The sequence below is a fragment of the Macaca nemestrina genome, chromosome 7 (assembly GCF_043159975.1).
Source record: "Macaca nemestrina isolate mMacNem1 chromosome 7, mMacNem.hap1, whole genome shotgun sequence".
NCBI lineage: Eukaryota > Metazoa > Chordata > Mammalia > Primates > Cercopithecidae > Macaca > Macaca nemestrina.
In genome coordinates this window covers 29,618,495-29,641,206 of record NC_092131.1, presented here as the reverse complement: position 1 = coordinate 29,641,206, position 22,712 = coordinate 29,618,495, and the positions used below count along the sequence as shown (strand labels likewise).

At 45.4% G+C, this 22,712-nt stretch overlaps 1 protein-coding gene across 15 annotated transcripts in view; it reads left to right on the top strand.

Moving 5' to 3' along the window:
• LOC105495829 (neurexin 3) overlaps nt 1–22,712 on the top strand; it is a 1,710,602-nt gene that overhangs the window by 69,016 nt on the left and 1,618,874 nt on the right. For all 15 annotated transcript variants that reach the window (XM_024797315.2, XM_024797314.2, XM_024797313.2 and 12 more), the window contains exon 2: nt 7,588–8,997. In XM_024797315.2, the coding sequence (XP_024653083.1) occupies nt 8,289–8,997 (709 nt within the window). In that variant the 5' untranslated portion in view covers nt 7,588–8,288. The remainder of the gene's footprint in view (nt 1–7,587; nt 8,998–22,712) is intronic.

The following is a 22,712-nucleotide window of genomic DNA, read 5'->3' as shown; positions in this document are numbered from 1 at the left end:
AGAGTATGACTCAGAATAAAAATTCGGTGACCGGTGTCAGATTGACACAAATGATGATCTCTTTCTTCCTGTAAGTTATATTTCAATTAATATAGTCTAAAATTATATTTGATTATCTAGCAGCCACAAATGCTTCTATATATATGTGTGTGTGTGTGTGTGTGTGTGTGTGTGTGTGTGTGTGTGTGTGTCTTTGTGTCAATTTAATTTCTCAATTCTTATTTACTGTATAGTTACAAATTGTACCTTCCATCCCTATGGGTTGTTTATATTGGAGGATCAAGTTGTATTACTTCCATTTATCTCCATCAAATTTTGTCTTATTAGATATAGGGTGTAGTTTTAGCCTACCATGATCTCTTGGGGTCCCTTCAGCCTCACCCGGCACACTCATAACTGTCAGTGTCAGTTCATCTATACACAAGACTATTTGACTCTCTCCCTCTTCACTGGTGCTCTTGATAAACATGAAAGATGAGATCAGGCCTGACCTCCCACAAGACCCTGTGTCCTAATGGGTTCACACCTTCTTTGAATGCTGTTCTTTAGCCAGTGACAAGTCTTCTTGGTCTATCTGCCTCACAGTCCTCATATCATGAGAAGATCTGCTGAAGTCCATATATAACTCCTGTGTATCTCTACCATAACAGATCAGTATTCTTGACAGAAAAGGAATTTAGGTTAGCCTGACATGACTTCTTAGTTCTTGTGAAAAACTTAGTTTTTAGTATAAAAAAAAAAGTGTTACAGGTTAAAGGTTTAAAAAAAAAAGTCTCTTCCTGTCTCTCCCCATCTCCATCCGCCTTTCAGCACAATATAAACTTCAAATGCCCTTTTCTATGTGTCCATTTGTTAAGAACGGAATTAAGGTCCTTGGAGGCTATTTCCCCTTCTTTTTCCTAAAGGGTAAGGATGATGAACTCAGGATGGTATAAACTTGGTGACTAAGACTAGGTTCAGCTCCGCAGATTTCAGGAAAAGAAGAGAAGATGCAAGAAGGGTGGTATTCCTAGACATGACCAAATTATGGGAGAGAGGACTAGGGTATAGAGTGGGCTGAAAAGAGAGGACAGTGAGCTTCCTATTGCAAAGCATGGTGGATATTTGCCCCTAGTTTTCTAGAAGAGAGGTTGGTTTTGACTTGGGGAAGTGTAAGAAGGAGATTCCAGCCTAAAAAACAGGAACTAGTAATAATTTTCTTTAAAACCTTTCTTCAAGTGACATAACAAAAATAATAGATTAACATGTATATGTATCAGGAAGCGTATTAAGTTGCTTTTTTTGAAATATAGCATACATATAGAAGAGCACATACATTGTAAGTATACAGCTCCCTTGTTGCAATTTCACAAACTGAACACATTATGCAGCATCACCCAAATCAAGAAACAGGATTCCTTCACCCCTTTGCCTTCTTCTAGTCATTAACCACTATTCTTTCATTTAACAGCATAAAACAAATAATTTTGCTTCTTTTTATGGTTTACATAAATGAAGCACATACAGTTTGTGTTCTTCTGTGTCTTACTTTGCTCAATGTTGTGTATGTGAGATTCATCCACGCTTCTGTCTGGAGATGAAGGGCAATCATTCTCAAAGCTGTATAGTATTTTGCACGAATAGACTACAACTTATCCACTCTACTGCAGATAGACATTGGGTGATTTTCTAGGTTTTGGCTATTATGAATAGTGTTACCATGAACATTCTCATGCATATTTTCAGTTGGACATTTGTAAGCGTTTCTGTTGGTATATACCTAAAATGATAATTGTGGAGGCCTGTGGTAAAAATGTTCAGCTTTAGTAGATACTGCCAGCATAATTTTCCAAAGGTAGTTACATTTTTATAGATTTTTAAATTTAATAAAGTTCAAAACTGCCCTATGAGATAGGTATTATTCCCCCCCACTTTTTTTGTTTTGATGAACAGAGACTCAAGAGAGTTGCCCAAGGTTCAGTAGCTATAGAAACGAGACTCTGGGTTTAAATTCAGCTCTGCCTGCCTCCAAAGCCCGTGTTCTTTCTCACTACTCTGAACTACTTTTGTATCTTTGAGAGAATTCATGACTTAACCTCCCCCACTACCTGCAGTAGAGTCTTTGCTGTTGTATTAAGGTAGATAGTGCTGACTATGTGAGGTTGCCCTAATGGTGTGGTGTCTGGAGAGGTATAGTTTAGTTGAGGGAGCACATTTCTGAGGTTCTTGTATAAGAACAAGCCTCTGTCCACCTCCAAAACACACAAGGAGAGAAGGAACATGCCCGTATCCTATGCCTTTGTTCAAGTGCATGGGCGAATGGGTGTGGAGAGCATTGATGGCGAAGGTGGGTAAGACACGAGGCTCAGGTTACAGGGAGTCCTTCTGGGTGTAGGTGGCCATATGAGATGGAAGCTTCTGCTAGTTTGTCAGTGACAAGAGTTTTTTTTTATGGTTCAGTATTAGGAGTGTATGAATCAGGACTCTTGGTCACAACCCAACTCAAACTTGCTAAAGGGAAAAAAGTTTTGGTTCATGTAATGGAAGTCACAGGATTCATTGGGCTTCAGGTCTGGCTGATCTAGGTGTTAAAACAACATCACTAGAAATCTGTTTGTATCTATTTCTTGGCTCTGATTTCTTCTTTGTTGTTTTCCTTATTAGACAAAATCCTCTCCAATGGTGGAGATGGATCATACTCCACCAGTAATGATGGTGTCTGTCAAGTTTGAGCTTCACTCTAATAATTTGATGATGTGGTAAGAAGAGAGAGAGGATCCTTTTCACAATAATTCCAGTGAAAGTCCCGGCATTAACTCAAATTCAACTTCAAGTTTGGGTGAGAGACCCATCTTGAAACTAATCATTGTGACCAGGAGATTGGAATGTCCCAGTTGACTAAACTGAGATCATATGATTTGGGATTGGGATGAACCTTATCTTGAATGACGCAGAGAAAGTTTGGTGGTGAAAATCATTTACCTGCAAAGTGGGGTGAGGGGTGCAGGGAACATGGGGCAAAACCACCAGAGAGCCATTGGAGAGATTTTCCATTTCTGGTGAGGGCAGGTCATAAGAAGCTTCTGGAAGAAAACCTGGTAAGCCCCACCTGGGGACTGTGGGATGCCCACAAAGGCGGGGCAGAAGGTCAGTCATCATCATGACTTCCTAAATAAAATCCACTTCTAGACACAGTCCGACTTCCTTGAGTCTGTCTCGAGCTCAGCTAAAGCTCCAAGCAGTTGGAAAAGGGAGCAATGGAATTGGGAGGAGGATGGGGAGGGCAAATGGCAGCCAGATCTTCTGAGCCACCCTTGTGGCAAATAGCCCACATGTCAGAGTTGTGTGAGCCCCCCCACTGCACCACCCTGCCGCCTCCTAAGCAGCCGGCTTATGAGACATTTGCAAAGATGTTAACCCCACATAAAAAGTGTGCTGTTCGATAATTATGTAAATTAGCTGGCAATTAGATAATGTCACTCACTTTCCCTCTCTTGCTTGATTCCCACACAACAGACAAGTGTTCTGAGCTTCTGCACCAGCCCGGGCCCTGCATGCAGGCTCTGGGGCAAACCACCTGTGTGTGTGGCTGCCTGCATTCTCCTATGGCTCAACAGAGGGTGGAAGTTGTCTGGTCAGGTGAAGAGGGCTCCCTGGCTCCTGTTTTGCCATTTCTTGAGTCTGGCATGCCCTACCAGAGGGCCAAAGAAGGCTGAAGCATAAACGTTGGCAGCAGTTGGAGGCTTGCGATATTTAGTGTAAGGGCATCTCTAGCTTTTGGCCATTTTGGCAATTTCCCAGAGGCAGCATGAATGTCCAAAACCAAGAATAAAATGGAAGGGCTGTAGGAAAGAATGTGGATAGACCATCGAGGGTTAAGTCTACATAAGCCCACTTCTGATGTTATCACTTCTGAAACTGGATTCTGCCTGTGGGAAAGAAAGCCTGGGTTTCCTCAGTCAGCCTTTTCGATCCCCCACAATGCAGGGCAGGGAACGGTGGTATCTCCAGTGCTGGTCTGGGCTGGAGGGGAAGGACAAGGGACTGAACGAATGGAGAGGCTCAGCCTGGAAGGGGTGTGTGGCCCCAACAAAGCAGGCTAGGTAAGTGCCCAAGATCTTCCCCCACAAGGGAATGTTTCTCAGCAGCACAGTTTTTCATTCATGGGTTTCCCCAGGTCATTAAGCATGTGCTGCCTTGCTCATTGGGGTCATGTGAGGTTGGCATCCAGAGAGGCATGGGGGTTCAGGATTGCCGTCTTTGTGTAAAGTTGGGTTGTATGGAGGCCACTGCATGGAACAGAAGTCAAATAATCCACAGGGATGCTTTTCCACTTCTGCTTTTACTGTTCATTCTGTCTGTAAGTGCTTCCCAAACTCCAGCTCCATGATGAGGCCCTGTGGCAGGCACTGTGTTGAAGCAGTCATTGCCTCCAGGGAGCCCCCCATAAGCAATCTGGTTCCAGAGCCTGGGCTCTTAATTGCCATGCTTTACTGTCTCTGAAGTAAACTTGTCCCTCACTAGTTTGTGATGCCCTGGAGGGTGAGATTGGTGTCTTTATTCTGCTTTGATCCAGTAGTGCCTGGAATGAATTGGAACTCAATAAACAGTTGAATTGAAGGGTTTTCTTTTTTCATTGAGATGTTGCCCTTTGACTTGGTTGGCATACCTCACCTCATACAAGGGTCATATTCATAGAAATTGAGTCACATTTCATGTCCTAACCTCCTGTTATCCACGTCTGACTTCATGTCGTCCACTCACTCCACTCCAATAGCAGCCACCTCCTGCTGTTCTTCAAATATACCAGCTTACTCCAGCCTCAGTTCTTTTGCATTGACTATTGCTTCTGAAACATTCTTTCCAGATACTTACATGGCTGGTTCCCTCACACTCTTTCAAGTCTTTTCTTTTTTCTTTCTTTTCTTTTCTTTTGAGACAGAGTCTTGTTCTGTTGGAACAAGTGGATGGAGTACAGTGGCACGATCTTGGTTTACTGCAAACTCTGCCTCCTGGGTTCCAGCAGTTCTCCCTGCCTCAGCCTCATGAGTAGTTGGGATCACAGGGTCCTGCCACTAGGACTAATTTTTGTATTTTTAGTAGAGATGGGGTTTCGCCACATTGACCAGGCTGGTCTTGAACTCCTGACCTCAGGTGATCCACCTGCCTCGGTCTCCCAAAGTGCTGGGATTACAGGCGTAAGCCACCGTGCATAGCCTCAGGTCTTTACTTAAATTTCACCTTCTAAAAGACTCTTTGTGGTATTTGCCTTTTTTTCTGGGATGTAGATACTCCTTGCCTGTTTATTTCATGCTACCAAAGTCATGCCGACCAGGTCAAAGTTTTTGAAGTTTTAGCAGTTGGCTCTCACAAGCCTTTGTGAGTTGGCACCAGCACACTCCTGTGTCCATGTCTCAACTGAGCATCCCTTGAACCACTGGGGGTACCTGTGTGTATGGTAAAAGGACTTGATAATAACTTGAGCATACCCTGAGAATGACGCTGCATGGCAGATGCACTTGAATATATGTCCCAAACTAGGGAAGCTGGGAGTGGCCAACCAGAAGATTCATTCCTTCTCTATGAGCAACATATGAGCCCCTGGCCGGTCCCATGGAATACTGGCTATACAGAGGATCAAGGCCCTTTGTTTTAGGGTAAATGAAGGTTGCCAGATAGGGGCTGTTATGGGGAGGGTGCTAAGTAAATATGCTGTGTAAACTGCATGCTTTTGCAAGCAGTTGCAGCTCTCCTACCCGGCTCTCCACCACTGGACTCTCCTCTGGATGTAAGCTCCCAATAAAACTCCATGTCTCATTTGCTGGCTCTGGGATTCTTCTTTTGCCTCTTGAACGTGGTACCTTCCTTGTCGGAGTCTATGGAAGTTTGGCACAGCACCTGTGCCACACTTTAGGGAACATTGCTTGGACAAAGGCTTTTATAGAACAAAGGCTTTCCTTATGATGGATTTAATCAGCTACTTGTTGGTTGGGTTTGTTTGTTCCTTGGGAATAGGTGTTTGTTCCTGGTTAAGGAACAGCAGCTTCCTCTTCAAAGAAGGGGTAATAACTAGCTTTGCTGATGTGGTTATCATAAAAATAGTGGATAGCAATGTTCTGATGGAGACCATGGTGAATTATCAAATGTGTCAGGTAATAAGCAACCTGCACAGCTCCTAGAAATCACACTTACTGTTTGATCTGAACAGAGAACTCAGTTAGGTGGGCCAGAGTCTGCCCTCAGAAACCAAACTGCATGCTGGTACATTTCTAACTGTTTCTGAATAATCATAAAATACATGTAAAATACTCTAGGTCATTCGGAACTATCCATTATCACTCTGGGAATTTCTTAACTATTCAGTTGTCATCCATTCTGCAGTTTTCATAATCTTTTTTAGTATTTTTGTTTTTACACATTGCTCACTCTATAGCCATACATACATCCACACATACACAGACATACACAAATAACCCCTCCTCCTGTCCCTTCCCACTTCAGAAATAAAGGAAGAAACCTAGGATTTGTTGGTCACCTACTATGTGTAAAGCCTCATGTGGCCGGCGGCAGTGGCTCATGCCTATAATCCTAGCACTTTGGGAGGCCTAAGTGGGCAGATCAGAAGTTCAAGACCAGCCTGGGCAACATGATGAAACTCCGTCTCTACTAAAAATACAAAAATTAGCTGTGCATTGTGGCACATGCCTGTAATTCCAGCTACTTGGGAGGCTGAGGCAGAAGAATTCCTTGAAGAGGTAGAGATTGCAGTAAGCCAAGCTCATGCCACTGCATTCTAGCCTGGGCAAAAGAGCGAGACTCTGTCTCAAAAAAAACAAAAACAAAAACAAAAAACAAGAAAAGCCTTATGCTAGGATTGATTCCTCTCTTCAATCTTGGGAAGAGGCTATTATATTCTCTACTTTACAAATGAGGAAATAGAAGCTCAAATAGATTAAGAAATTTTCTCAGAGTGCCACATACAGGAGCTAGGATTCAAACTCAGCCTTTTTTTTTTTTTTTTTTTGACGGAGTAAAATAACCCTTCTCTCAATATTCAGTAAGGGAGGAGGATTATTTTACTCATTACTCACCTTCCAGTTTATTTTCACTGATTTTTATAAACATTTCTTTCACAAATTTAGGGGTAGCACTCTGCCTTAGGCTTCCTACAGTGAGTTGTCAAATTGAAAAGGAAAAATCTAGAAAAAAATTTAATGTCATTTGCATGCTTTTAATAGGTAAATAAGTAAAAATCAGGTGTGAGCATTTGAATACATAAAATGTTAGCACTTATCTTAAAAATACATTTTGGCAATGTGACCTTGTGATGTGAATATTGTAATAATGTGCTGATACGGCTTTGGGGATTTTCATTATTTTTACATATGGAAAACCTGAGTGCATCATTAGGACCTGGGCTCGGGTCTTATAGTGGCTCTGGAAGAACCCAGGGCCTCCCTCCTGTTTGAAGCACTAAGCGCTGTAGCAATCACTAGAATAGCTTGGCTCGAAGTCGGCTTTCCATCAATACTTGTGAAATAGGATGCAATGTTTTCCTGATATATGGCCCTAATCTTCCTCTCCTTCTCCCTCCCCTTCTTCCCACAGGTCTTTTCTCTGGAGTCCTGGGAGGCAAGTTATGGGCAGCACTGCCTCTGGCCGCACCATGAAGCCTGAGTCTGCTTGCGCTCTGCCCTGGGCCCTGCTCTGTCTGAGCATTGGGCTTCTAGCTGCCCCCCTCCCCACAGCCTGCCGCTGCTAGGAGGTAGAACTTTAGGACTGGTCCTTGGCCTATTTCTACCTGTCACCTGGCTCACCTCACCACTCACTCCTCCTCCATCACAGCAGCCCGGCCCTGTCCCTGGCCTCCCTGGCTAGGGCGTTTGGGGGTCCGTTGGGAGGAGTGCATCGCTAAAGACTTCTTCCTACTCTCCTGCACCTTCTCCTCCTTGAGTCAAGGCCTCCGGATCCACATGGATAGCTGAGATCTTTTCTTGGAGAAAGACGCTTTCCTCTTTACTCCAGTCCCTCACTTCCCCGCCTGATTTTCCTCCTCTTCTGCTGGTCCTATCTTTTTCTACTGCCTTTATTCAATTTCTTGCTTGTGTGCCCTTTTGGGACTCTCTTGTACACTTTCCTCCCTCTCCACCATCTCAGGATCTGTGTGTGTGCTGCCTTCCTCCTGTGTGCTTTCTGTCCCTTCATCTCCATCTTGTCTTCCTCTCCCACTTCTATTGCCAAAGGGAGAGATCCTCTCTGGGCTGTTTCCTGGTCTGTCTGCTCCTCTGGGCTCTGTCCCAGCAGCCACAATGAGTTCCACACTCCACTCGGTTTTCTTCACTCTGAAGGTCAGCATCCTGCTGGGGTCTCTGCTGGGGCTCTGCCTGGGCCTTGAGTTCATGGGCCTCCCCAACCAGTGGGCCCGCTACCTCCGCTGGGATGCCAGCACACGCAGCGACCTGAGTTTCCAGTTCAAGACCAACGTCTCCACGGGTCTGCTCCTCTACCTGGATGATGGCGGCGTCTGCGACTTCCTATGCCTCTCCCTGGTGGATGGCCGCGTTCAGCTCCGCTTCAGCATGGACTGTGCCGAGACTGCCGTGCTGTCCAACAAGCAGGTGAATGACAGCAGCTGGCACTTCCTCATGGTGAGCCGCGACCGCCTGCGCACGGTGCTGATGCTTGACGGCGAGGGCCAGTCTGGGGAGCTGCAGCCCCAGCGGCCCTACATGGATGTGGTCAGTGACTTGTTCCTTGGTGGAGTCCCTGCTGACATACGACCTTCTGCCCTGACCCTTGATGGAGTACAGGCCATGCCCGGCTTCAAGGGATTAATTCTGGATCTCAAGTATGGAAACTCGGAGCCTCGGCTTCTAGGGAGCCAGGGTGTCCAGTTGGATGCCGAGGGACCCTGTGGTGAGCGTCCCTGTGAAAATGGTGGGATCTGCTTTCTCTTGGACGGCCACCCCACCTGTGACTGTTCTACCACTGGCTATGGTGGCAAGCTCTGCTCAGAAGGTAAGACCCTCTCCCTCTCTTGCTAGAGACCCACCCATGGGATAGCTGAGGCTGGGGCTCCTGATAGAAACCAGTTCTATATGGATGCACATCTTTAGCTTCATGTTAGATCACTGGGCCCCTTGCCCTGAGGAGGCAGTGGAAATCCTTTGCCTACTCTCAATGGAGAATCGAATCTGTCAGATCTCAGCAGGAGGAGAACACTGGCCCCTGAACCCTGGGCTCTGTACCCTACTCAGAGGGTTAGATGAAGTAGGGTCTGTCCCAGCTTGGCCCCTCTCACTGCAGCACCGTTTATCACAGTCAACCCAGGGCAAGAAATCAGATAGAAACTGGCAAATTTCGGCTAGGCACGGTGGCTCACACCTGTAATCCTAGCACTTTGGGAGGCTGAAGTGGGCAGATCACTTGAGGTCAGGAGCTGGAGACCAGCCTGGCCAACATGGTGAAACCCTGCCTCTACTAAAAATACAAAAATTAGCTGGGCATGGTGGCACATGCCTGTAGTCACAGTTACTCACAAGGCTGAGGCAGGATAATGGCTCTAACCTGGGAGGTGGGGGTTGCAGTGAGCTGAGATTTCACCACTGCACTCCAGCCTGGGTGACAGAGTGAGACTGTCTCAAAAAAGAAAAAACAAAAACAAAAACAGAAATTGCCAAATTTCTACCTGTGTCCGTCCTGACCCCTTGAGGTTTGGACCCTTAGGGATAGTTGGGAAACTCCCCATCACTTCCTCTTAATCGTCCCTCACATGAAGAATGCCTGTGTAAAGAAAAATGAACCCAGTTCCTTTGTGGCCCGCCCCACCTCCCAGCCCTCCAGGAGGTGTCTGAAAGGTGGATGAGGCATCTGGGCCAGGCCCTTCTTGCCTCTTTGTTTTGTCAATGAGGATTTCTCACATGAGGTACCTCTTTAGATGTGGTTCCCTTTCCCATCCTCTCCAAGTACTGAGAACATTGCAAAGAGGAACAGAGATTGACTACAGCCTTGTTCAGCCAAGCCTCCAAGGGAGCTGAGAGTATACAGCATATCTGGAGAACCTCCCAGGTTCAACTGTGACTTCCCAGGGAGAAGCAGGGAGGCACAAAGGCTTAGGCTGCCCTCCCTTGCTCACCAAATCCTGACTGTTTGGGATTAGATCTAAGAGAGGTGACTCAAACTTTCATTCGACAAATACTTAAAATCCAGATTCCTGGATTCCTAGACTCACTCACAGCTTAGATTTGGGTAGCAGGAACTGCTGGAGAAGCTGAGAACGGACCATACAGGTATGTATGTTGAGAGGTTAGGGTGACAAGAGGCAAGGAAGTCACATTTCTTCCTATTCTTTTTGGGTTAAGCCCTGGATTCTCTTAGACGGGTTTTATGTTGCCATCCCCTACTAGTCTCTTTGTGGAGGTGATGTGAGGTATAGGGCAGAACAGTGGTTCTCAACTTAGCTGCATGTTAGGATTGTCTTGGGGGAATTTAAACTCCAGACCACACCCCAGGCTAATTAAATCAGAATCTCTTGGCATGGGATCCAAGCATCTGTACATTTTTAAAGCTCTCCACATAATTCCAATGCACAATCAAAGTTAAGAACTAACAAGTACAAGATCAAGGGAGGCCAGATGGCTGGTGCCAGGTGGGTGGTGCCAGGTGGGTGTGGTCAGGTGAATGCCTTGCCACTGACTCCCAAGATCTCTTCATTCAGGTAAGGCCCTGCTACCTTGGGATTTGTAATTAAAAACTGCAGGTGTTCCTTAAGTGTTTCCAGAACATCCCAACCCCTAAAGCAGGTTGTGCTTGATGTGAACTTTAGCTATCAGTGGCTATTTAAGAATATTTTAAAAAATTAAAAGAAAATTTATTTCCCAGGCGGTACCTACTGGAGACTAGAACACGTCAGAGGTCTTGTCATGCATGGGCTATTGCAGGAGCTGCCTGGGTCTCCACTCCTTTCTTCTAATGGGTTAGGCATCACATCTTTCTCTCTTCCTGTGGGTGGGCTGTCAGAGCCGGAGATGCCAGGCATCTATACTGTCCTTATTTGGCTTCTGTTTTTCCTCCACTGAACCCACTGGGAGAAGGGGTGGGGAAGAGGCAACCCCAGTCTACAAACCATTTTGGGAATGTGGTTATTGAAGTGCTTCTCACAAGCAGGTGCCTTCTGGAGCTGACTGCTGTTCCAGAGCTTCTTGGCTTTGGAGAAAGTTCTGCCTGAAGACGCTGACATGATCACTTGTTTTCTTATTCGCCCAAAGGATCTGTTCTGTTCTCAAAACTTGTATTGAAAGCTGGCATTCTTCCTTTCTAGGGACCAGGGTGTTTGCAAGTATGTTGTTAACTTGCTGATTATCCCTGATTGCATTTTTGTGTTTAAAAAGAACTCATTTCCTTGGGGCAGGTTTGGATCAGCACTTTTCTGCAGGAAAAAAAAAAAATCTCTATACTGTATATGTATACAATTTGCTTTTCTGTTCTTTTTCTTTTTATATTTTGTGTGTGTTCCAGTTCCCAGTGGAATTTCTTCAGAGCAGATTGTGTGCCGTTGGTTTTTAATAGCTAAATGCAATATGTATATTTTAATAATTGTTTTTTTTTTTCCTACAAGGTTCAGATCATCTCCTGTCTACGGACTGATACCCCTATCTGTAGAAGGCAAACACACAGCCTAACTCATTTATTCTCCCGGTACATACATAGAGTAAATAAACTGCCATAACAGTAACACTTGGCTGGCTTGGAACACAGCAGTGCAAAGGTTGAGGTGAGAGGATGTCGCAGGAGGTAACAGAATCTCCTGTTGATTACTTGGAGCCTGTTGATCCTGGTAATTGTCATCATGTCTAATCAATCATAAAAATGGATCGCAGGCTATTAGAAAATAACCGTTGCCTCCACACATAGTTAATTTTTAGAAAGTACGCAGGAAAAACCCACCTGTAAAATGTGAAGGGAAAGGAAATCACAGCAGCTGCTAAGTGTCAAACAGCTCTACACAAAACAAGATAATGTCTGCCCATTTTTCCAAAGATAATGTGGTGAAGTGGTTAGAGAGAAATGCATCCATTCTCCCCACCCAACCTCTGCTGAATTGTCCATGTCACAGCACTGACTCCAGGGGGCTTATTCCCAGCAGGCAGAATGTGCACCAAGCACCTCTTGTCTCAATTTGCAGGCTAGGCCCTGCTATTTGATGGTGTTAGGGTTTGCACCTGGCATGAAAGGTCCGTTTTGTACTTCATGCTTTAGCAGTTCAAAGAGGAGGGAGAGCTGCGAGGGCCTCTGCAGGTTCAGATGGATGTGGTCAGCTCATTGGAGTCGCCTTCTGTGGTCCATTAGCTCCTAGCCCACCTGCGGTGTTGCTGTTTGCTTGGCTTGTCTGGCTCTCCATGCCTTGTTGGCTCCAAAATGTCATCATGCTGCACCCCAGGAGGAATGTGCAGGCCCATCTCTTTTATGTGCTTTGGGCTATTTTGGTTCCCCATTGGGTATATTCCCTAGGTAAGACCCAGAAGACACAGGAGGTAGTTGCTTTGGGAGAGTTTGGACCTATGGGTATGAGGTAATAGACACAGTATCTTCTCTTTCATTTGGTGAAAGACTATTAGCTCTGGCTGCAGACTGAATTCCACACAGCTTACTTGGGAAAACTTTATTTCAAATAATAGTCACATTGAACATTGTGGAGAATGATGGACAGAGAAGAGGCCCTAGATTTTTACATCTGGGTGTTATGTCTATAAATAAAATGCTTTGGTGGTCAACTAGACTTGTTCATGTTGACATTTAGTCTTACCTTTTCAGTGGTGATTTTAAAATTATGTATATCTGGTTTGGAATATAGTGGAGCTATGGTGTGGCATTTTCATCTGGCTTTTTGTTTAGCTCAGCCTGTCCTGTTATGGGCAGCCTTGAAGCTCAGTGGCTAATGAAGAGGTATCCTCAGCTCCCTCTAGAGAGTGGTCCCCTCACGGGTCATTGAGAATTTGTCAGCACCTTGAAATGAGTTTAAACTTGTTTATTTTTCAAACATTCTTGGTTATGAATGTGCATGTATTGAATTACTTGACAACCTTATGGTTGTGAAGAATTGATTCAGTGCTAAGGTGTATAAATTTCAGGACCAGTGTCTCTGAAGAGTTCATTTAGTATGAAGTCAGCCTGTGGCAGGTTGGGTGGAGCCAGGGAACAATGGAGAAGCTTTCATAGGTGGGTCTCTACTCCCAAATCTACCTATGTCATATATCACTCATGCCAAAACATTTTATATTGATTCAGTAGAGGGATAAGGTTGATTCAGTAGAGGGATAAGGTTTTAGTATACCAACAAAGAAAAAGTTGATTACTTGTTTTCTGTCTTGTCCTGCAGACTTGAGTGGGTGCCCAGACCAGAAGTGGTTTGTCTCGAGACTTAACTGTTACATTTTCAAGTATTGGAATCCTCTAGTGAAGTGTCGTGGTGGGTGTTGGTGATAGGGACCACAGCCTTGTTATATGCACACTGTTGTGTGGTCCTCAGTAGTGACTGTCCGCGCTCCCTCCCGCTGCCTGAAGCTCAGATCCTACTCAGGTCCGTTTGATTGATGGCTCAACACCACTGTGTGGCCTTCACATGCCTTCCTGAAAGTGAATTTCAATTACCTTTTTTTTTTTATTGAGAATTTATGACTCTTGCCCCATCTCTCAAAGCCAGGACTAGGATGGAATGGCATATACCAAGAGGAGGCTGCTTGTTCCTGAGCATTTGCTGAGATCCAGAGACATCAGATACTGTAGTGCAGGGACCAGTGGTTGCCTCAGTTGGATCCTCCTGGTTTGGGCACTTGTGTAAGGACCGGGTCATTTCCTCTTCCTCTCCACAGTGCACATGCTGCTTGAATTATAACATGGCATTGTTCCTAATCTGTGTCAACTCTGAATGGCTTTGAGGAGGGGCGGTGGACTGCAGGAAAGTGGTGCGTAATCGGAGAGTAAAGGATTACTCCTTTCTAAGTCTTCCCTGGTTTGGGGAGGAGAGAACAGAAACAAGGCCTTAAAATGTACACAAAGGAGGGACTGCTGCTTCTGAGACTTGATTCCCCACCCAGCATTCAGGCTTTCCATGGGACCAGCCTGCCTCTCCACCAGCCCAGCCAGCAGGGGCTGTCACTAAACGGAGCCTGAATAGGGGTCTGATTGCTCCTTTTTCCTCCTTTCCTCCTGATTACCAAGTGAGATTTCCTGGGTATACTGTATGCTAAACGGCAGAGCAGCCGCCTGCCACTTGCTTCAATTATCCCTCTTTTAACTGCTGAGGGAAAAGCAGTTTTTTAAAATCTCCCCCTCCCCAACATCTCTGCCTCCTTTAACGAAATAAGACCCTTCTTCCATGTTCCCCCTTCAATGAGGTGAAAGCAGCCTTCTCCTTTTGCAGACACTGCACACCAGCTGCAGGCTGCAAAGAGGGTGGGCAGTGGATAATGCTTTGGTCCAAATTCAGCAAGGCTGAGGGTCAGGCAGGCATTTTGCCAGGAGCCTCAGAGTAGCACGTGAACTTGCATTTGCATTTGGTAATGAGATACCACAGGCCCAATGCTGGGGGCTAGTTATTTTCAAGACCCCTATCTCCCTTTGCAGCCTGCTCCAGAAAGATGGTTTCCAGTTTCTGGGGCAGCTGTCCTTCAGCTGGGTCCTCTTTCTCCTCCACAGGGCAGATGAGGTGGGGTGGGGTTGCAGGTTGCACTTGGGTGAAGGGACTAACATCACCCCCTTTACTTGTAGTCACTGGCGCCACAGTGTGGGTCCGTCACAGTGAGGCCCTGGAGGCAGAGCTGGAGTAAGGGAGGCTTTAGGGCAGGGCTCCAAAGGTCGAGTGCCCTTCCTTACACAAAATAATAATGATATTATTACCATTGCTCTTATTAAATACCACCCTGCACCTGACATTCTAGGTGCTTTTTGTATTCATTGGCTCATCTGTTCCTCACAAAACTCCTATGAAGTTAATATCATTAGCTCCATTTTACAGATGAGGAAACTGAGGAACCGAGAAATTTGGAACTTGAACCACGTTTAGCATAGTGGATAAGGGTATGGCTGCTGGAGGGAAAATGATCCTAACTTAAATTTGAGCTTGTCTCCTTACATGTTGTATAGCTCTGGAGAAGGTTTTTGAAGCTTCAGTATCTTCTTTAGTAATAATAATAGCTAATAATCACAGAGCACTGGCTCCAGGCCCACACTGTCTTAGGTGCTTTTCATTCACTAGCTCTTGAAACCCTCACAACCACTCTTGACATGCTATTATGATTCTCATTTTTTTGGATAAGGAAACTGGAGGGCAAGAGGTTAAATAACTTGCCCAAGATCATGCAGGTATTAAGAGGCAGAGGTGCGATTTGTGTCTAGGCAGTCTGGCTTCAGAGCCTACACTGTCAACCACCATGCTATCTTGACTCTCAGTGAAATAGGAATCATAAAGAAATCATACATCATGGAGTTGTTGAGAGGATTAAATGAGATAAAACTTGAAGTTATCTGCTTACACTCTAGGAAAGAGCAAATTCTGACTCTGGGCTGTTGGTCTCCTGGCCTGTGTAAGAACAAACTGCACATCAATTTGGTTTCACAGGAGATTTGATGCTTTCTTTTGAGCGACCCCTGCCTCCACCAGTTTCCCTTATCCCAGTCTGAAAGGTGGTAGAGATAAAAGGAGGGGAATTTTGGAAGTGTACAGAATCCAATTTCATTGCCATTTGCTCCTGCCCAAGACCACGGGGCTGCTGACAATGGTTGTGACTGCAGGATCGGATTCAGGGCTCTGCCTGCAAACGTATGGTATTCTGACCTCACCAGCCACCCAGTGAGGCAGGTAGGGCAGGCCTTAGCATCCCACTGAATAGATGAGGAGATCCAGACCCTGAACTTGTTGTGGGTACAAGGGTATGAGGGCAAGTGTGGATACTGCCTGTTGGACAGCCGTCTCTAGGACCTGAGAGCCCAGACCCCCAATGTGGCATTTTACCTCTGCCCGTGGGCTCCCTTCATGAACACAAATGGCCTGTGTCTCTGTTGTGAGGTGGAGCATTGCCTCCGTGGATGCAGATGATAAGCAAAATGTCAAGTTCCTGGTGCAGGAGGCTATCAGCTTGGTCTGTCCCAGGGGCCTTGTTCCTTCTAGCCAGAGAGAGAGAAAGAAGGAAAATAGGAAAGAAAATGAAAATGAATGAATATGAGTACAGTGTTCAATTCCCAGCCTCAAGACTCTGGTTTTAGTGAAGTGACTGGGATTGGACCCAAGGGTCTGGAGGTAGTTGGGGCCCAGATACACCACACCGGAGCTTCACTGGACAGGATGACCTCTTCAGACTTACCTTTGGTTTCCCAGGTACCAGGCAATGCCCATTACCTCACTCAGGGTTGGTGGTGAGAGTTGGAGTTCCTGGATTCCTCTGTCAAACTCTTCCTAGCTTTCCTGCCTTCAGCTTCTCTCCTCACATAATAAAACCAATCTTTCTCTGTGTTTCTTCTTGTCTTTTCTTTTGTGTGTGAGAGAAGGGGAGATGATTACAGAGGCGGATTTGCCATGAAACTAAGCCTTTCATACATTCTTGGTTGCACGGGTCCCTTCTAAGTCCCCACACCTAATTTCGATTTGCAATTTCTTTTTCTTAAGGAGTCCCAAATATCATAAGCACCAGGTCCCACCTCTGTGGATCCCCCTCTGTTAACATGACTTGTTGCTGTCCGGTAACAGCAATGTTGCTCTGGGTGTATGTGTGATTTTCTTTTTTTCTTCTAACCAGTGACCATTCATCACAGACACATTTTCCACTTCATAACCACCATAGGTGGACGAATCAGGACTAGGGAGTACAGGAGGGTGCAGGGAATATAGGAATGTCATTTGGGAAGGTGTGGTGGGAAGAGGAGATGCCTAGGATATCCACTGGGTAAAGGGAGGAAATGTTTGGAAATATTTGCTGTAGATTTAGAGGAACAAGGTGGTATTTGGACAGAGGGATCACTCTAGTCATCCTCCTGAGGGTTTTTTCCCTGCTAAAGTTGGGAGGTTTAATTTGCTGTGGCTCACAAGGTAAGAGGGAGTGGGGGTACGCTGGGAACTGTGTTGCAGGTGTCAGGCTGTGGCTGGCAGAGGAGAAGGACAAAGTGTGGCTCTACAGGCCTGTCTCCCTGGTCTATTTGGGAACTGCACTGCCAGTTGGTTGTCATTATTACTGTTGTTCTCCAGAAATTGATGTCTTTGAGTGACCTATTTAAAAGCAATACGGGGCTCCCTTTAAATGTGTCATGTCTGTATCTGCTCTCAAATCTTGACTGTGGCCACAGTGTTCCTAAATAATGTATCTTCCAAAGTTTTTTTCTTTTTTCTTTTTGAATCCTGGAACAGGTACCAGTAGCTTTTAAAAGCAAGCTGACTTCATAGTCATCCAGAGAAACTACCCAGTTGCACTCTATGGCAAAACTTACTTTGTATCTAGTCCTAGAAATTGTGAACCCTTTGGCTCTTTGGGGGAAAAACAGTGCACCGTGCAAAGGTATGCAAGGGCATAAAGAAGGTAAAGATGAAAGAGAGGGAGGGACAAGAACTGTAGGCAATGTAAAGCTCCCGGCTCAAGTTTTCTAGCTGTGAAATTCATGTAGGATCCTTTTGGTTTTACTGAGAGTCTAATTTAAGTACAGTGTCTTTGTAGCTAAGAAAATGACTCTGGGGAGTTTTCCTTTAAGTTTCTTGATGAGACGCTATTCATCCGATCCTCTCCTGATGCTTTTGCCTCTAATCTGCCAGTTTGGTTCTCCTGAAGTTGTTCTGTTTGCCTGTGTGATGTCCTTAGAAGACAGAGTCCCAACAGCCCTGTGGTTGGTTGTTGGTAATATAGGACTGGTGTCTCCACTCTAGCAAGCAGTACATTTCAGGCAATTCTGCAGTCTCTCCTCCAGGTATAATTGGAAATGTGTTGCCTGCAGCTCCTGGAGAATAGAAGTACAGTGAGAGTGTGTACAGCTCATTTACTTAATAAGTTGCTTTCAAATAGAAAGGAGTACCCCACTTGTGAGGAGGGATACACTGGAAAGCAAAGCCGAGATCACTTCTTTGTGATCCACATCATGGAGAAAGCGCTGGACAGGCTGGGAGGTTACCAGACACTCAGTTTCTTCCTTCCTCCTCATTCTCTCAGGCTTCTTTTCTTTCCAGACAGGGCCCTGTATCTTGCATGGTTAACCTTGAGAGTTAAGAGAATGGGAAAGACTGGGCTTGGAGGATGCTGAGCTCTGACCTGTGGAATCCTTGAAAGACAAATCCTCCCACAGTCTATTTGCTCTGTCTGGGCCAGAAAAGACAAGGCTGGAGTTTAGGCAGAGGTGTTGTACAATCACATGGTGTAATTTGACTCACTGCTTATTTTAAGGAAACACACTGAAATTTGGGGAGATTCTGGTGTTGCAGGAGAAGTCTGTGAGGAATGAAGTGTGGATCGTGTGACCCTCTTAGAGGATGCTAAGACATTTAGTATAATATATTGCTTTCTAGCTGTGACTTTGCCCTAGGTAATGCACTGGAAACCAAGGTACATTATAAGGTATCATGGGAGTCTGGATGCTGTGGCCCACGCCTACAATCCCAATACTTTGGGAGGCTGATGATGGAGGATTGCTCGAGCCCAGGAGTTTGAGGCCTGCCTGGGCAATGTAGCGAGACATCATCTGTACAAATAATTGAAAAATTAGCCAGGCAAGGTGGTGCATGCCTGTGGTGCCAGCTACTTGGGAAGCTGAGGTGGAAGGATTGCTTGAACCCAGGAGATTGAGGCTGCAGTGAGCTGAGATCACACCACTGTACTCTAGCCTGGGCAACAGAGTGAGACCCATGTCAGAAAAAAACCAATCATGGGATAATAAGTTTAAAGGGAACTTCAAAAGTCATTGGATCTAACTACTCATTTCTCATCCTCCTCTGTACCGTGTAAAATGAGCCTCCTCTTGCCCCCCCCCCCCGCCCCCCTCCACACAAAAAACCTCCTAGCCAACTGCAATAATGGGAGCTTGGTGCTTTTCAAGGCAGCCTGATGTACCTCTCAATTCTGAGTATCAGGGAGCTCTTCTTTATATCAACCCCAGCCACTTTCTCAGTGGTCCTCATTCTATTTAAAGTAATCTGACCTTTGCAATGGGCCATGTGGGTGAAGAGGATGGGTGGGTTGATCCTAACAGTTCTGAATGATGCTTTGCAGGAATTAACCCTTGTGCCAAAGTAAAATTCATAAGGGATTCTCTAATATGGTGCTAGCAGTACATATACCACTGAGTTATTTAGAATTAACTGCTTGTGATTAATCTGAAACAATGTGGGAGGGCTTGATGTAGGAAGAGATTTGATGTAAGCAGGTGACTCATACTCCAGTCATTTTGGTTCTGGGGAGCTTGCACTGTGAAAGATTCGTGGTTAGCCCCATCTCTGACTCTTTTGTCAGTGCCTCATTTTATCCCTCTGTGATGTCCCATCTTCCCCCATACCCAAATAGGTTTTTAGCATCTCTGAATTTCCAAGGAGCTTCCTGGAAATCCTGAATTTCTCTGCAATGAAAAGATGGGGGCTGGGTGCAGTGGCTCATGCCTGTAATCCCAGCACTTTGAGAGGCCGAGGCAGTCGGATCACGAGGTTGGGAGATCGAGACCATCCTGGCCATCATGGTGAAACCCAGTCTCTACTAAAAATACACAAATTAGCTGGGTGTGGTGGCGGGTGCCTGTAATCCCAGCTACTTGGGAGGCTGAGGTAAGATAATTGCTTGCACCCGGGAGGTGGAGGTTGCAGTGAGCCGAGATCGTGCCATTGCACTCCAGCCCAGGTGACAGTGTGAGACTCCGTCTCAAAAAACAAAACAAAATAAAACAAAAAGATGTGAAGTTCTGGAATACAATAGAGAAGATGAAAAGGGGATGGGATTAGACTTGCCTAACAAGCCCATCCTGGTAGCCAGAGTCAGGCACGCCAACAGAAATGAAGATTTCGCTAAAAGTCCTAGCAGTTTTTTTTTCTTCATTTTTTTAGAAGATAAGGACATGACATGAAGCAGTATTGAGTACCTGCTCCTGGAGACAGGCCTTGGAAGAATATGCCCTTTGTGAAAATGCTTCCTACTCTGCCAGGTTGCTCTGGGTATCTCATGTTTTTGGCACTGTTGGTCAGGAGTCTCCCAGGGAAAGGGCTTAGGCAGGGCTGGAAGATCTTGCTCTCACATTGGCATAGACTGGAAACCTGCCAAGCAAATTCACTCCTGCACCCTAAAGGGGATGAGGCTAGTCTTGGCCGCCAGCCATCTGCCCATTGACAGTCATTTTCCTGAAACAGTAGCAGAAAAAATAAAAAAAAGGAACTCATCTCATCATTTTGTGGTTTAAAATAGTTTACTTTTAAGAGCAAAGCCCACAGACATCATTTTGAGTCCAAGAACTGAAATGTAGCGAGAGTCACCAACTCGTCTGTGGTCTCATTGTGCAGCCAGGCCTCGGACCACACACGTGTGCTGGGAAGTGGGTGTGACCACCTCACACCATCATGTGGTCATTGCCACGTGGGCAGAGAATGGTTGAGTTTCAGTTGCTGTGGAAACTTTGCTATTTGCTCATCCTGATGTTGAGTTTTCAGCCTTGTGTTAACGCAGATTGGGGCTATTTTTTCCTTGTGTAGAATATATAACCAGTGGCTACATTTTAATGTGTCTCTTGGCTCCCTTTGGCTTTTCTATCCTTAATGCAAGTTGCGATTGCTCAACTGGGTTTCCTGATTGCTGTGGCAGGAGTATGTGAGGAGGTATTCTCTTTGGGAACTGTGATACATGAAGCCAAGGGTGGGGGACTCTGTTTCCCTTAGTTAATGCACTTACAGGCTTGTGTGCTAAATGTCATGTCTCTGACAAAAAACAGGTACTCAATAAATGTTTGTTGCCTTAATCACATTGTGTGTATATGCATGTTTTGTACGTGTACATACGTGTCTGTGTTCATATATGTGTGTGTATGTGCTCCCTAATGTGTGGTGGATGGAGGCGGTTCCCAGGAATATGAACTCAAGAATATCTGTTGAATAAATTGGTCAATGAAGGCAAGTCCAATCGGACCACACTGGCCACTGTTGGAAACACCTTCTTTCTTTTCATGGGAAAAGCGTCAGTTTTGTTGTGGGACAGATTTTGTTGAATCTGTGTCAAGCACATACACATTCCACTTGGTTTGATCTAGTTGAGGATGAACTAGAAAGACTTTTTTTGGTTTGTTTACAAACCAATGATTTCGTATAACAATTATAGGCAGTAGCCAGCCTGGGACTGTGTCAGTGCAGTGGAATGGCTGTTTGAGGCAGGCACATTGTTGTCACAGGAGATGGAGAGGCCCCACTTGCTCATGTGCATTCCCTGGGGAAGATGGAGCTCACTAGAGACAGGATAATTATCCTCAGATATCGGAAGTGCTGCCATGCAAAGGAGGATGATGATACACTGGCGGGAAAGCCGAAGGAATCTGAGCCACAGAGGAAGAATTCTCTGATGGTTAGAGGTGTTGGACCACAGAACACACAGCTTTGGCAAGCTCTTTTCCCAAAAGGGGCATAGCAGGTGCTTTTGTGAAGCTGTCAGGAGCATGTGCCAGCATGTGCATACCTTCAATCCAAGGACTCTGTGGTTTTGGGGTCTTGGTAGCCAGGCCCACCCTCATGTTTGATCATGCACATCATGCATCCCCTTTCAGGGGATGAGGAAGATTATTCTCTAGATCAGTGGCCTCCAAATAGGGCACAGGCCAAGACCATTTTTTGGGGATGCAGGATCTGACTTCATTGATTAATTTGTTCAACAGATGATATTGAGCTCATATTCCTGGGAACCTGCATCCATCCAACATACATAAGTTAACAATGCATTGATAACTCATATGCAAGTTTTTTAATAAGTAAATATGCATCTGTTGTGAGAGCGTAGTAAATTTTTTTTTCTCATGGGGAATTTGTTCAGAGAGAGTGGGAGGCCACTGATCAACACTCAAATCTACCTTTATCTCTCTTTAATTGATTATAGTTACTCATGACTGCCTGTAGCAATCCCTTACCCCCAGGGCTTGCAGCTTTCGGGGGCAGGTGATACCTAAGGCATTCCTGCTGCCAGTGGTGTATGTGTTGAGCTCCTCACCTCTGCCTTCACCTCTGCCTGTGGTGGTCTTGATTGACCTGCCAGATGGCTCCGAGGGCTCCATGGGGAGATACTCCAGTCACAGTTCCTTCTTTAGAGGCCTCACTCTGTTCAGGATTACTAATGCTATCATTTTTAGTATGAAAACTATGGTATGAGCATTTGCTGGGGCAACGTCGTTTTGTGTAAGACAGCAACGTCTCTGAACTATCTCCAAGCTTTTGCAAAGCAATCTTTGATGTGTAATCATCTGCTTGTTGCGACAGGCCATCACTTTATTGGAATAAGTTTATTCATCTGACATTCACTGCATGGATGTCTGTAATGTACCAGTGTGATCCCTGCCCTTAAGGGACTTATGGTCTAGTTGAGAAGCTGTATAGCACATATCAGAGTTTCTGTAATAGCAGGTAGAATGTTTGTAAAGCAGCTTAAAAGGAAGCATGTTATCCTACCTGGGTGTGGATATGCGCATGTGCACTTGGGGTGAGAGTTAGGGATTGGAGGCAACTTTGCAGAGCAAATTCTTGGGCAGGG